The 14,791-nt window shown below is 49.3% G+C and overlaps 1 protein-coding gene across 1 annotated transcript; it reads left to right on the forward strand.

Moving 5' to 3' along the window:
• Window positions 1-122: 122 nt before the first annotated feature.
• Window positions 123-5,415, forward strand: ISCU (iron-sulfur cluster assembly enzyme). The gene is made up of 5 exons (XM_084648847.1): window positions 123-275; window positions 1,914-2,027; window positions 2,895-3,005; window positions 3,787-3,865; window positions 4,879-5,415. Exons 1-5 carry the CDS (start codon window positions 174-176, stop codon window positions 4,974-4,976), a joined length of 504 nt encoding a protein of 167 aa, XP_084504973.1. The 5' UTR covers window positions 123-173; the 3' UTR covers window positions 4,977-5,415.
• The last annotated feature ends 9,376 nt before the right edge of the window (window positions 5,416-14,791 follow it).

The raw sequence follows: 14,791 nt of genomic DNA on the forward strand, positions 1-14,791 counted from the left end.
GCCACGTCCCCGGCTCCGGGCTGCGAACCCCGGCCCCGCGCGGCACAACGAGGCCTGGGGGCGGTGCCAGCGCCCGTGTCGGGTCACGTGGGGGCAGGGGCGTGATGTAACGCTCGCCTAACAGTGCGCGGGGGGGAGAGGGGGGGCGCCTTGCGCTGCCCCGTGACGAGAAGATGGCGGCGCTGTGGGCGACGGGGGGCCGGGCCGCTGCCGCTACCCTGCTGAGACCCGGGCCCATGGGGCTGGCGGGCCCCACCGCGGGGTATCACAAGAAGGTCGGGCAGGGGGGCAGCACTGGGGCGGGGCGGAGGGAGTGGGAGCAGCATTGGGAGGGGGAGCAGCATTGGGGAGAGGAGGGGGGCGGGACTGGGGGGAAGGGAGTGGGAGCAGCATAGGGGGGAGGAAGGGGGTGGGACTGGGGGGAAGGGAGTGGGAGCAGCATGGGGGGGAGGAAGGGGGGCGGGACTGGGGGGAAGGGAGTGGGAGCAGCATTGGGGAGAGGAGGGGGGCGGGACTGGGGGGAAGGGAGTGGGAGCAGCATAGGGGGGAGGAAGGGGGTGGGACTGGGGGGAAGGGAGTGGGAGCAGCATGGGGGGAGGAAGGGGGCGGGACTGGGGGGAAGGGAGTGGGAGCAGCATGGGGGGGAGGAAGGGGGCGGGACTGGGGGGAAGGGAGTGGGAGCAGCATGGGGGGGAGGAAGGGGGGCGGGACTGGGGGGAAGGGAGTGGGAGCAGCATGGGGGGGAGGAAGGGGGCGGGACTGGGGGGAAGGGAGTGGGAGCAGCATAGGGGGGAGGAAGGGGGGCGGGACTGGGGGGAAGGGAGTGGGAGCAGCATGGGGGGGAGGAAGGGGGCGGGACTGGGGGGAAGGGAGTGGGAGCAGCATAGGGGGGAGGAAGGGGGGCGGGACTGGGGGGAAGGGAGTGGGAGCAGCATGGGGGAGAGGAAGGGGGCGGGACTGGGGGGAAGGGAGTGGGAGCAGCATGGGGGGGAGGAAGGGGGCGGGACTGGGGGGAAGGGAGTGGGAGCAGCATAGGGGGGAGGAAGGGGGCGGGACTGGGGGGAAGGGAGTGGGAGCAGCATAGGGGGGAGGAAGGGGGCGGGACTGGGGGGAAGGGAGTGGGAGCAGCATAGGGGGAGGAAGGGGGCGGGACTGGGGGGAAGGGAGTGGGAGCAGCATAGGGGGAGGAAGGGGGCGGGACTGGGGGGAAGGGAGTGGGAGCAGCATGGGGGGGAGGAAGGGGGCGGGACTGGGGGGAAGGGAGTGGGAGCAGCATAGGGGGGAGGAAGGGGGCGGGACTGGGGGGAAGGGAGTGGGAGCAGCATAGGGGGGAGGAAGGGGGCGGGACTGGGGGGAAGGGAGTGGGAGCAGCATGGGGGGGAGGAAGGGGGCGGGACTGGGGGGAAGGGAATGGGAGCAGCATGGGGGGGAGGAAGGGGGCGGGACTGGGGGGAAGGGAGTGGGAGCAGCATTGGGCGGGAGGAAGAGGGGGCGGGACTGGGGGAAGGGAGTGGGAGCAGCATTGGGAGGGAGGGGGCGGGACTGGGGGAAGGGAATGGGAGCAGCATTGGGCGGGAGGAAGAGGGGGCGGGACTGGGGGAAGGGAGTGGGGGCGGGATTGGGGGGGAGGAAGGGGCTGGGGTTGGGATCCTGGGAGTTGTATGGGGACCCATGCGGGTGGGAGGCAAGAAGAGGGTCTGGCTGTTGGGGGACAAGGGTGCTTACGAACCCCCCATGCACTGGTTGAGAGCCCCTGTCCTTGAGCCTGGGTCAGCTGTGGGGGTTATCAGCTGCATATCTGGTCATGCGCTGGGCTTTGACTGATGCATGTTTTAAACCACGCGGGCTGTATGAGTACTTTCCCAGCCAGGACCCTAGACACAATAGTCATTGCAGGTAAAATTTCCTTGTAGGTGGTGGATCACTATGAGAATCCTAGAAACGTGGGCTCTCTTGATAAGAGTGCAAAGAACGTTGGCACTGGATTAGTGGGCGCTCCTGCCTGTGGAGATGTGATGAAACTACAGGTGAGCTTTCAAATACATAACAATGTCCTGCTTATTTCTGTGTGGCTAAAAAATAAAATGCTTATTTTGCTATCTAGTGACTTGAAGTTAAGCTGTATATATTTATAGCTCTAGTCACTGAGAGAGAATTCTAGTATAATTAATATTATGAATTGACCACACTGATTATGTTGACAGTCATAAGTTGTTTGCAAGAAAGAATAGCTGATGAGACAAAGTAACATTACAAAATGGAAAGCTATGGAATATGAGCTTGTTAGTCTTAAATGGAAGCCACCTAAACATGACACTTCTGTCCGAGAATTCTTATCTAATGGTATTACAAGTGGTACCTTCTGCTAAAGAGAGGTTTCTGTCTTGTTTATGCATCTGATAGCACTTCGTGAATGTTCACCGTTTCCCCTGTATTGTCGTTTTTCCCCATTGTTGTTTTTGTGGGTTCTTCACACAACATAAGGCAGGGGGAAAAAGTTAAAAAAGGAAAATGTTCTGGTAAAACCACAAAAAATAAAAGAAGGGTTCAGGGGCAGGTGTCAGACTTGCAGACTGCTTTTAACTCGCCTTTTGCAATTAAGTAGATTTTAAGTGGATTATGTTATCTGAAGACTACCAGTAATGGCAGGCTTAAACCATTAGTAAAATGACTTCCTATTTCTAGAACTAAAACGTAAATGTTTTACAATATTCCTTGCCTCAGTCATAGGCCCTATCTATCCTGCTTCACTGGACAGAAATGAGAAGGGAATCTTGCCCCTGACTTCTACATGACTAGGCTCAAATTAAACCATTATCCAGTTGAGTCCTCTTCAGTGTTATGAGTACAAGGATGTGATATAAACAGAACTGACATCATTGAAACTCTTGCAGGTTGAAGTGGATAAAAATGGAAAAATTATTGATGCAAGATTCAAAACATTTGGCTGTGGATCAGCAATTGCCTCAAGCTCATTGGCCACAGAATGGATTAAAGGAAAAACGGTAAAACTGACTTCACACCTATGAAAGAGCATATTACACAGGAGCTGGCAGCAGTTTCTAGAGGTTGCTGTTAATGCTACACCATCCATTATCAGAGACCATATGTGGAACAGTAGTCTGAAAAGCATAGTATGGAGTTTACATTTTACCTAGTGTGAATTTTTTTTCTAGAATGAGGGAGATTAAGTTCCATTTCTGGAAAGGCAGATCTTGCTTGGGTAGCTAGCTTGGGTAGCTTCAGAATGGCTATGGCTTACATTTATGTATATTCTCTTCCGCACGAGCACCATGACTTCTTCCAACAAATAAGAAGCTCTTGTGAGATTTAGGTTTCTACCTATCCTTTTCCCATCAGTCTAAAACATCAAGTTGTCAGTCTTATACACACAGTGCCGTACAGATGTAAATGCACAAACTGCCAATATAGGTTCCTTGTAGGGTCACAGCCTAGAACACTGTGTGTGCCTTGACTTGGGTCATCTGCGACTGTTCATTTGAAAACCTTCTCCCTAAATCTGGTATTTTGGGATGGAAGGAGAATGGGAAAGATGTTGACAGGAGTGGTTGTGTCAATTTGTTTATACACCATCCTTTAAAATACTTCTGCACTATCATGGAGTATAACGAAATAATTCTTCCTACATTTCTCTGAACCCCCATCCTGAAGGCTAGTCCTCAAAACACCCCTTTCACAAATCTGTGGAGTATGTACACTACCTCAGATGGTTAGGTGTTTGGTGACAAGCAGTCAATCTTATATTAACAGGTTTATAAATTTCAGGTTGATGAAGCCTTGAAGATCAGAAATACTGATATTGCTAAAGAACTCTGCCTTCCTCCAGTTAAACTACACTGTTCTAGTAAGTCACAAGTTAAATACAGGTTGTTTAAACACTGAACTATTCTAAAAATCTATGTTGTCTGACAAAGCCCGGAAACATGGTACAACTTACTGCAATTTGACTCTAGCTCTTATTATTGAGGTTTCTAGGTATTTGCAGAGGACTTACATGGGTGCATCAGGATGTACGTAGTGTTACCTGTCTTTTGAGTCTGCCATAAGTTCTCCCAAGTCAAGTGCCCAGTTCTAATGATCTCTTTTTAAAGGTGACCTGCAAAAGAAACAAATCAGAGTTTGGCTGCTTTAGGATGTTCCATGAAGGCCTAGAAGACATTCTGCTTTTATTTTTACATTAGAAACCAGCTCTTTCATCTAGAGGAGTCTCTGGTGACTAGAGAACTAGTGAAGTAACATCAAAGAGCCAAAATTGAAACCTGAGCCTTTAATCAGAAGGAGTCTTGTCTGACCAGTTTTCCTTTCTCCAAAATATTAGTCATGGACTTAAAACATTCAGTACCCCTTCCCCCTCAATGTAAGTGTAAGTTCAGAAACAAATGATTACCAGAGTTGACATTTCTGATGCTAGTATGGCAAAGCAGAAAAGATGGCATAGGCTCTGTTTTAAAAAAAAACTCCTTTGTTGGCTCCCTTGAAAGGAACATAACACAGATTAAGGATGTTGAATGAGATACATGTGCAGTTGGTTGGCAAATGGGGAAAAGGGGAGTGTCTGTCTAAAACTTCAGTTAATTCCTCAGAAAATGAAGAGGATTTCCTCAGCTAGGGAATAGTGCAGGCAGGAGCCAGGGCAAGCTTCGCTGTAGAAACACTTCTCATGTATCTCAGTTGTGACCTGCAAGAAGATCTAGCCTTCTCTATTGTACTAGTGTCCCTGCTGTATAGTCTTACAGTGTATCTGACCCCCCCCCCAAAAAAAAATTTTTAAGAAAGTGGATCATTCCATCCACCCCCCCCACACACACACACTTACAAACAGGTTTCAAAGTGCTTGTTCTCTCTTTTGCTTTTCAGTGCTAGCTGAAGATGCAATCAAGGCTGCTCTGGCAGATTACAAGTTGAAACAGAATCCTAAGAAAGAAGAGCCAGAGAAGAAAGCAGCCAAAGCCTAAAACTGTATGAGACTGTAAAGCTTGCTTTCATTCCACTTAAATTTACAGTGCAATTAGTTGAGATGTTAGAGACGAGAACCAGTGCAGTACTAAATGAAGCTGTAAGATACGCACATAAGAGACGCACAACGTTCACTGTTCCACGTGTATTAAGCCACCGTTGTGGTGCTCTAATTACTGGAATTTTGAGCTTAATATGAAGTCATCTCTGCTGAAATAAGTGTACAGGTGAGGGAGACAGAGTTCTGAGTGTGACAGTTGAGTTTTCAGCAATGAAAATCCTGGGATTTCAAATGTTGAAAGGGCTAAAATGCATAAACTAAATTTATAGTTTTGCTTAAAGTTTTGTATAGAGATGGGTTATATTGGAAAGTGTTTTGCCTTGATCTAAATATTTAATATACTATGTACCGCATATGCAATAAAACTGACTCTGCAATTTCCTGCGTAAACAATCTATGACCATTCCTGTTGGGTACAGTTGTGTTGGAAGTCCATTTCATTCTGACTCTTCGGGGCATTCGTATATCCACCCTGCAATTCGGTTCCTAGCATTTCAAAACTTGGAACATATCTGTTTAGAGGCTACTTTAAAAACACCCCTGTTTCATCCTATAGCATTTAACAACCGAAAACTAAATTGAAAGAGCAGGTAATGGCCACTAGAAGGCAGTACGTTCATGAGCTGTTAAGAATAGGCAGGTACAATATACTGATTTTCCAGCTCAAGTACCACTTTCACCATCAACCTATACAGTAGTTTAAATAAAGGGTACCAAATGTGACAGAGGTGGACCTTTCAACACTAGGTCACTACCAAGTTTGGGTCCCTCCTATTAATGTGGATTCATGTCTGAGTTTGTGAGACATTCTTGTTTGGGATCATAGGGCTGTTGCTTCTAGCCTATAATGTTTCCTGATCTAAATGTAGGGAATAAACAGAACTCTCCATATTGTTCCCATTTCCTATCATTAAAGTTCTCAAAGGGCTTGATAAAGTCCAATTGAAACCGACAGGTTTCAGAAACAGGGTACTACAACTGACTTCAAGAAAACACTTAACTACCTAGGTTTCAGAGTAGCAGCTGTGTTAGTCTGTATCCGCAAAAAGAAAAGGAGTACTTGTGGCACCTTAGAGACTAACAAATTTGTCAAACAAATTTGTTCGTCTCTAAGGTGCCACAAGTACTCCTTTTCTTTTTGCGGATACAGACTATCTAGGACTTTCATAGCTTCTGACTCTCAAATGGAAAGCTAGCCACCCTGCCCCTTTGCACCTTCCTTCTTGGATGAAAATCTGATGGAGGAAAAGCAGTCTAGTTTGTAAAGGCTTGACTTTGCTATATACACAATGAGTGTCTCCTGCTGGTATCAGTGGCCACAGTACAATGTCCGTTTGTGTAAAACTGGCTTGCATGTGGTGAGTTCCTTAATGCTGCCTTTCATACTGGATACAGGAAGGGATCCTCCATTAACTATTTGTTTATTACAATGGGACCCAGGACCCCTTTTTTGCTAGGCTCTGTACAGACTTCAAGTTTTGCCCGCAAAGTATTGGATGGACAACAAAGGGATATAGTTAGGGGGAAACAAGCAAACAGTGAGACAGTAGTGGTCAACATGATTTGCAGTGGTACCGGTGAGTTGAGCGGTATTTTTTTTATATAGGCATTATGGCTGAGGAGGGAGTTGAAGAATGAAGTACTTGTGTGGAAGTTTAGAGGGAGTTGTTCCCACACACAAGGGCCAGTATGGAAGAAAGCATGAAGGTGCTTGTTTGGAAAACTTAACAAGTGGGCAAAGGGGACAGGAGTTGACATTTTGATAGCAAATGAGAGAGAGTAGCTGGGAGCAGGAGGGGAGACTATAATAGAGCAAGGGGAGAGCAGTATTTTGAAAGGCTTAGCAATGGGCTGGGAGAATGATCTTATGCAGTGTACAACATATAGCTATATTATACAATCTCTACAAAATGGGAACATCTTTCCTCTTCTAAAACAAACTCACTGGCAAAGATGCACTTTTTGATAGGCTTTTAACTTGCATTAGATAGCACTGTTCATCTTGTAGGATACCATAGAGCTTCAGCATAACTAGTCCAGAAACTTATAGAAGGTGCTGTTTCATCCCCTGCAAGTCTTCATTTTCAGAGTGACACCTAATTATAGAATTCCTGCTCACTGGTATTAGAGATCTGCTCAACTAGATCTTGTATTGTTTTAAAACCCCAACTCCTAGAAATCTATTACATGTAAAACAACTACATTAATGTTGCAAAGTCCACCAATCAAAAGATAGGAAATGCCAGAGTTAAAGTTGCCTATAGAATCTTAATTCATCCCCCATAGGCGTTACAGCCTAATTACATTATCACTCAAGTCCTAGGTAACTCACACTGGACACTCAAAATTAGCAGATACTTTTAACTTTATTCTTTTTGCCTCTGTTCCCCTACTGTAAAACTGGGACAACGCCCCCTCTTACAGAGTGTTATGACAATAAATTTGTATTTGCAAAGCACTCAACTACTAGAGTGATGAGGCTGTAGGAAAGCCCATAATAAAGTTGATTCTCTCTGCAGAGCAGGGTGGGAACAGTGAGCAGTAAGTAAAGCATGAGGCCGCACCCTGACCAACAAAATATTGAATAGATGCTCATTAAGTGAGCACCATCCATCCCATGCACTGAATGAGGCAAGGGGCTTGTAGGGGAAAAAAGTCTGTGATCATGTAGTAAAATGTATCATCATGCGTCAGCACAAGGAGGCTGAATTAAGGTTGCAGAGGCTCTGCAGCAGCCCACCTGGTTGGGAGCTTGGGAATGGGGACTCCCAGGCTTCTCAGCCTCTGGGTGGTGGGCTGCTGGTTACCTAGGACTCTCCCACCTGGTGCGGAAGTGGGCAGACCAGTTCCCCAGCTGCCTCCCTCTGCAGGCTGCCCTGCACCCTGGGCCGACAGATGGGGCCGTGAAACTGGCCAGCCCAGCCCTGGGCTCTAGGGTTTGCTGGCTGGCTGTTGACATGGCACCTGACATTTTTCCAGAAATGTCCTTTGGGGTTGTTTGTTAGTTTTTTTAAAAAGTTTCCTTCCCTCAGAAGATGTTGAGTTTCTAACTTTTCATTCAGATTTAGAAATGCAAAATTTTTCACAGGAAGGAAGTTCTGGTTCCCTCCCATCTGAAAAAGGCAAATTAAAAACACATTAATAACTCCTTGTTTGGTGGGGTCTTGTCTCATGAGTTTTGAGTACTGGAAGCTGGTGTTACTCCATCCGCTTTGTAAGCCTGTGTTAGGAGGGGAACAATATGTTTGTCTATAGCAGTGATTCCCAAACTTTAACAGCCTGCTAACCCCTTTCGCTAAATTGTGAAATCTCATGAACCCCCTCCTAAAATGAATATTTCCAGGGATTTAAGTTTAAATTCACTCCACACTCTGTGGGGCTCCTGCTGCTGGACCCCATTGACCGCTCTAGTCAACTGAGCTCCGGCTGCAGGTCCTGCTGACCGTCTGGGCTCAGGCTGTCCAACTCCCCTGCCCCGCTCTCCCTGGGGCTCGGGCTGCGAGCCCCATGCAGAGCCCCGGGGTTCGGGCGGGCAGCTCCCCTGCTGACGATAGGGCTCAGGCTGCTAGTGCCAACTCCCCTGCCCCGCTCTCCCTGGGGCTCGGGCTGCGAGCCCCATGCAGAGCCCCGGGGTTCGGGCGGGCAGCTCCCCCGCTGACGATAGGGCTCAGGCTCTCCCTGGGGCTCGGGCTGTCTGCCCTGCAACCAGGTCCCACCTGCTGTCTCCAATGCCCGGGGTCCTCTGGCCATCAGTGAATTTTTTCTGGCAAATCCCAGTTTGGGAACCACTGGTCTATCGGCAGCGGTACATCAAGAAAAAGGTGGGCTTTAGTATCAAATATTACACATCCCCTCCTTTCCGTAGGAAGGGAGCGGGGCACTGGGCCGTTCCTTCTCCGGGCTAATGCAGAAGAAGGTGCTGGCCCTTTAGTCCTGCAGGGGCTGAGGCTTTTCATGGGGGAAAACGGGAGAGAAAGCCGCTTAGAGGGAGGACCCTAGGAGGCGAGATCCACCCAACCCACCCCAGCTCCAGTAGGCTGGTGTTGACTAGGTCAGAGTCTGCACCACTGGTCCTGCCCACATGAGGGAGGCATGTGCAGGATTCCAGCATGTGGGGGCTCCACACCGAGCCCACCCATGGCTCCGGCATGGGAGGGGTGTGGCCTGCCTCTGCTAGGCTGGATATCAGTGATGCTGGAACAATTTTTATAGGGTCCTGAAGGGTGGAAACCATGTATTCGGGTTATCACTGCTTCAAGCCAGGAGGTGCAGCACCACCCTCAGCATCTCTAGTTCCCGCACTTATAGTGGCTGGGCCCCTGGCTGGGCTATGTTAGTGCTGGCAGGGTGTGCACTGGGGTCCCTCCCACCCAGACCCAGTCGGTTGTACCTCTGCGTGGCACAGCCAGGGCCTGGCCACAGACAGCTCTCCCAGGGCCCGTTCCTTTGAGGGGGCAGGGACCTCCAGAGTCTCTCAAGCTGCAAATGCACCGCACACACTATTTTAACAGCCTGGCCTCCTGGCTTCCCCCTCTGGCTTCCGCTTGGTGCAGTGGTTTGCAGCGTGTGGCTGAAGAAAGTTGTAGCCAATGGAGTATCATAGCAAACACTGCCACATGGCTTCCCTGAGCCCTTCTGTAGATTCACTTTTCCAGACCTCCCTATGAAATAAGCACATGGGAATTATTTGGCAGGTTTTTGGGGGTGGGTGTGCAGTATTGGCAGCCCCAGCTGTTCAGAAATCGTGCGTCATCCCCAAATTCATAAAATTGGCTCCAAAAAAATCAAACGTTTAAATGTTCTGTTGAGTTTTTCAGCCTGCCTTTTGATTATTTAACTCCCCCTGCCGTCCACCACCCCAACTATGTGTATGACTGACAATCTGCATCGTCAACTCTTCCAAATGTACGGGGAACGGGGATTTTGGCCCCTGGTTCGGGAGCTCCTAGTGCTGCCTGACGGCACAGAGCATCCAGCTTACCCCAAAATTCCAATTAATTGTATGCCTCCTACCCCCACATCTGCCCATCCCTCAGCCCAGCAAATAATTCTGCTGCCCTCACCCCCCTAATATTGGTTCTTCCCCTGCCTCAGTTCTCCACATCATTCTGCCCTCAGCCCCCATTCTCCCACTCATCACTTCTCCCCCCAACATCAATTCTGCCCCCTAGCCCCTTACCCGCCCTTCACCCACATCAGTTCTCACCCCAGTGTCAATTCTGGTCCCCAGCCCCCCACATCAGTTCTCCCAATAGGATTGCCAACCCTCCAGGATTGGCCTGGAGCCTCCCAGAATCAGCATCGATCTCCTGGTGATTGACTAGTGAAAGCAATCCAAGAGATTTTAATAGGAGATTTTAAGAAAATGACATTACGTCGGGGGGGGGGGGGGGAAGAGTCTCCCAGAATAATTTCAGTCAGAGTTGGCAATCCTATCCCCTACACACACCCAGCCCACTACATCAATTCTGCCTCCCCGCACCAAGCCCAACAGATCAATTCGTCTCCTATACATCAATACCATCCCCGCAGGCACCATTTAAATTTGCCCCCATGCCCCACATCTGACTCTCCTCCAGGCCCCAAGGTCAATTCTGCCCCACATCAATTCGCCTCTCCCCCAGATCTGCCATCTGCCTGTCCCTCCAACCCCCAACGTTAGTCCTGCCCTCTCCTCCCAGTCTCCCAAGTGCAACCAGCTCTGGGGGGTGAGTGCCCTAAGCCGGCCCAGGGGCAGTACTTTCCTCAGCTCAGTTGAGCAACACCTTAAAGCTGAACGGGGCTGATGTCCAAGGTTTGAATGCTGAGGATCCCAACCTACGCTCTGGGAGAGAAGAGCTGTCTTCACCCCACCCACAGGGGCAGGCCAGACCCATGAGGATAATCTCCAAATCGGCTCCAATTAATTCTGTGGGGCGCCATCCGTTGGCAGCACAACTGGGCCAATCCCATTTATACCGGCTGGCAGAGGTGCTCCAGCAGGTGTGTCCATGGCTCCCCCTCGGCATGGCAGCACACGCAGGGATCGCACTGCAGGGGACTGGAATAGCAACATGCAGGCTTCACCCTCGAACCCATGTAAGGGAAGCTGGGAGCCAGCATACAGACATTTTCAAGCACCTTCATGCTATCAACTGAGGCTGCCCTGGGGGTAGGGGCAAAACTCTGAAGCAGGCTCAGCAAATCCCCCATCCCCCTGTTGCATTCACGGTACAGACAGCCCAAAGGTGTTTCCCCTACCATCCATCCCTGCGTGAGTTTCCCTGTGACCTTAGCAAGTCAGTTCGGTGCAGGTTTGGGGACGGGAACGGGCTGGGGACGATGGAGCACTTTCAGGCCCAGTGCCGTAGCTACAGGTCCCCTCACTTCCCCTCCCCAGGACCAGCTGGCCCCTTCCCCCCTTGTATGTGACAACACTCCCCAATGTATCATGGTGATTCTGGCCCCTGTTGCAGGCGCTCTCAGCCCCAACTGACCATGCCCCATTCTGCTCCCAGTTTCCCATGGAGTCTGACCCTTTCCCTCCACCTCTGCTCCCCTTTTAGCTCTTGGGGCTCTTTATCCCCCTCCCCATCTTCCCAGTCTGGGTGTTGCAGGGAGGCAAGGGAAGGGCCAGAGGAAATGTCCTGTCCACATTGCTCACAGGCCAGGTAGAGACTGGCAGCAGCTATGATTGGTTGCTCTTTCCGAGGAGGCGGGGAATTGGGAAAAGCAGCCAATCAGAGGAGACTGAATTACCAGCCTGCATCGCATGACTGGCGTAGAAATTGCAAGAGCTGACAGCACTGCACCTGTGTTGTATTTTAAAAGACTGGTTGCAGGTGTGAGATGCACATGGGCCCTGCAGCACTTGAAATAATTCATTGCTAGCTCCAGTTTCCAACAGAAAAGTCTTTACAGCTACTACAGAGCAGGTCACTTCTCAGGGTCTAGGGACAGCATCACCTGCAAGTCAAAACGTAGTTCCCATTGCAAGAGGATCTGGCGCTGTCACCTCGCACAGTTTTATCTCCAGCTGTGTAATAATTGGTGTTTTGCTTAAATCCCCAGTTGCTGGAATCAGGAGAATCTCAGTTTCATTTTTTTCAAAGTCAAGATTCTAGCCCGCGAGGTTGCAGAGAAGAGCTTCATAATCATGAAGCAAGTGCACCATAAAGGTTTGAAAACCAGAAGGCAATTTAAAAAGCCCAGTTAGTATTGGGTGCCTTAGGGGTGCCTGACTCATGATATTTGAATGGTTGGGGTTTGCAGTATTATAAAACCCTCCTGACAATAATAATAATAATAATAATAAAAAATGTAAATCCCTTCTAAGAAATAAACCCACAAAAGCAAAGAGATTCTGAGCTAAAAGTCTCTGTAGCCTCCAGAACTTGGGCCTAGTGAAGGAAGCATGATATGTGTCTAGAGATCCCACGTTTGTTCATTCTCCCCTTCACTCTCCTGCCAATGCCCTGCAAAGTCCTGGGACAGGCCAAGCCTCCTCTAACTGAGCATACACAAGCTTTGGCCAGAGGGAGTCACTCACTGCTCCCTGCACCTCCTTCCTTCAGCATTCAACGAGCTGCCTCCACAGTGCTCCTAACCCGTGGTGACTCGCAGAAGGGACTGGGCTTAGAATCAAACTCAGTTCTGGTCAGGGGCAGGTGTCCCATTACCACGACTCTGCTGTGGTGTCTGTCGTACGCAACATTTGCCCCTTATCATTGGAGATTTCTTGTGGGCAGTGTAGCAGTGAGGCAGCTAGCCGTGTAGATGGGACGTATTAGCAGTGCTGGGACTCCTTCCTCCTGAGTCTCTGTCCCGACAGTTTCCTAAAGCTCTGGCAGATGGTTTAAAACACCCTGCTGAGAGCCCTTTAGCCACCCTGAAGGGGCCTGTCCTTCCTCTGGTTCAGTTGTTATGTAGGCACAGCATTATTCTGATCGTGACTCCATAGTTTGGGTTGTGTTCTAAAATGGAGCATAAATGCCTGCTTCTCTCTGACAGCAGGACGACACTGGTGTGGAATTTCACATAGGGTTAGTTTTTATCCCCTTTGGCGTTTCTGAGGAGTTTTCAGTTTGGTTTCTCTTCATACATTTTTTAAAAGAAAGTCTTTGAAATTGGTCCCTGGCTCAGATTTTTGCTTTGCAGCCCCACTTTTCATTGTTGACTGCCATCCCTTTAAAAAACTTCCTCTCTCCAAACAAAATTTAGCAGAAAGGTGGATCCTGAGTAGTTTTGTTTGTATGTTTGCACTGTGGGATTTAGGGTCATTTTTAGCCGCTATCTATATTATAACCGAAAGCATATGCCTTGTGCTTGTTAGGAACCAGGTATGCATGAACTTGAGTGACTGGTGCTGGATTCATCAACCCTGACTGTGACTGATGGGGGCTCTCTATTCATTTCTGTGCATCATGGAGAGGGCTGTTTATCTTGCCCCATACCTACAAGGTCCAGGAATTTGGGGTTCACCAACCCATCTAGTGGACCCCACTAGCCACTGAAAGGGACAGTAGGTCCATCCAGCAAAGACGATGGAGAGGGAAACCACCAGGTGGGAATGGAGAAGGATTTTATGAGGACACGGCCCTATGAAACCTGGTGGATCCTCTGAAGGTTCGGATAATCATCTAAGCTCTGAATCTCCTGGGATTCTTCCACTACTGGAATTATATGGAATCCGGTTCTGAAGAAGGGGTTTGGGTTGCTAGTTTTACACGTAGTGTGCCGTAGAATTTTGCCATTTACTTTAGTAGGAGAAGGAACAGGCCCTTACTGAAGACGGGTGCTGTATGAATTGCAGAGAGGTGCAAGATGCAAAGGCACTAGCCGGGGTTACAGTGAAACTAAGCCTTGTCTCAACGCATTTATCAAAGCCCTCCAGTTCCAACGCAGGGGGAAACCACACATAAATATCGAGCAATGGCCGTTAATCCGTATCCCAGAGCACATAAAACTTACCGAAAAGCTGAGTGCAGCTCCGTTGCCTTTTGCCAGACCTTGTTTATATGCTGTATCCATTAGCAAATGTTTCATCTTTCACTTCCACTCTGTGTCATCAAAGCAGTGAGCTGATATATGGAACTGAACTGCATTCTGTACTGCCAGATTTCCTCAAGGTAACTGGTTAATTAAAACAAAAAACAACAAAAAAAAAAGAAAAACGAGGCACTTTATGTGCAAAGGGCTGCTGGGTTTCTTTGCAGTTTATCTGGTCCCCCTTGATGTGTCATCAGCCTTTGATCATTTCTACAAGATCGAACACCGTGCCCTGGGCACAGGTTCCAATCCTTTCCTTCTCTTGCGCGCACGTATTGCCTCATAGCATTTGATGCTGGGGTGTGCTTTCTATTGTGAAGGGTTCAAATTGCTTAAAGCCAGCTTTTCCCTCTTTTGTCTAGGTCACCAGCGTCCAGGGGGTCACAGCCCAAATCCCCCCTGGACAAAAAATAAATAAATCAGCTAGTGGCTTATAACACCCAAGACCCACATCTAACCCTCCCTCAATCCAAACTCCCAGCATTCTGCCAGCCTCACCCAAAATCCATCTCCCACTCACTCCTCACACATTCAGAACCAAGCAGGTGAAAAGGATTGTAGGTTATGGGTGCAAATTGTTGTGGGATCTGACCACAAAGAATTGTGGGAGTGGGGTAATCAGGTCACTAAACCGAGACCAGGTTTAGGGTCACTGGAGGGGAGAGTCTGAGCACTCCCATATTAGAGGGGAAGCAACTGTAAACTAATGATAGAAATGCACTGAAA

The sequence above is a fragment of the Lepidochelys olivacea genome (genome assembly GCF_965140295.1).
Source record: "Lepidochelys olivacea isolate rLepOli2 genome assembly, chromosome: 15".
In the NCBI taxonomy this organism is placed as follows: domain Eukaryota; kingdom Metazoa; phylum Chordata; order Testudines; family Cheloniidae; genus Lepidochelys; species Lepidochelys olivacea.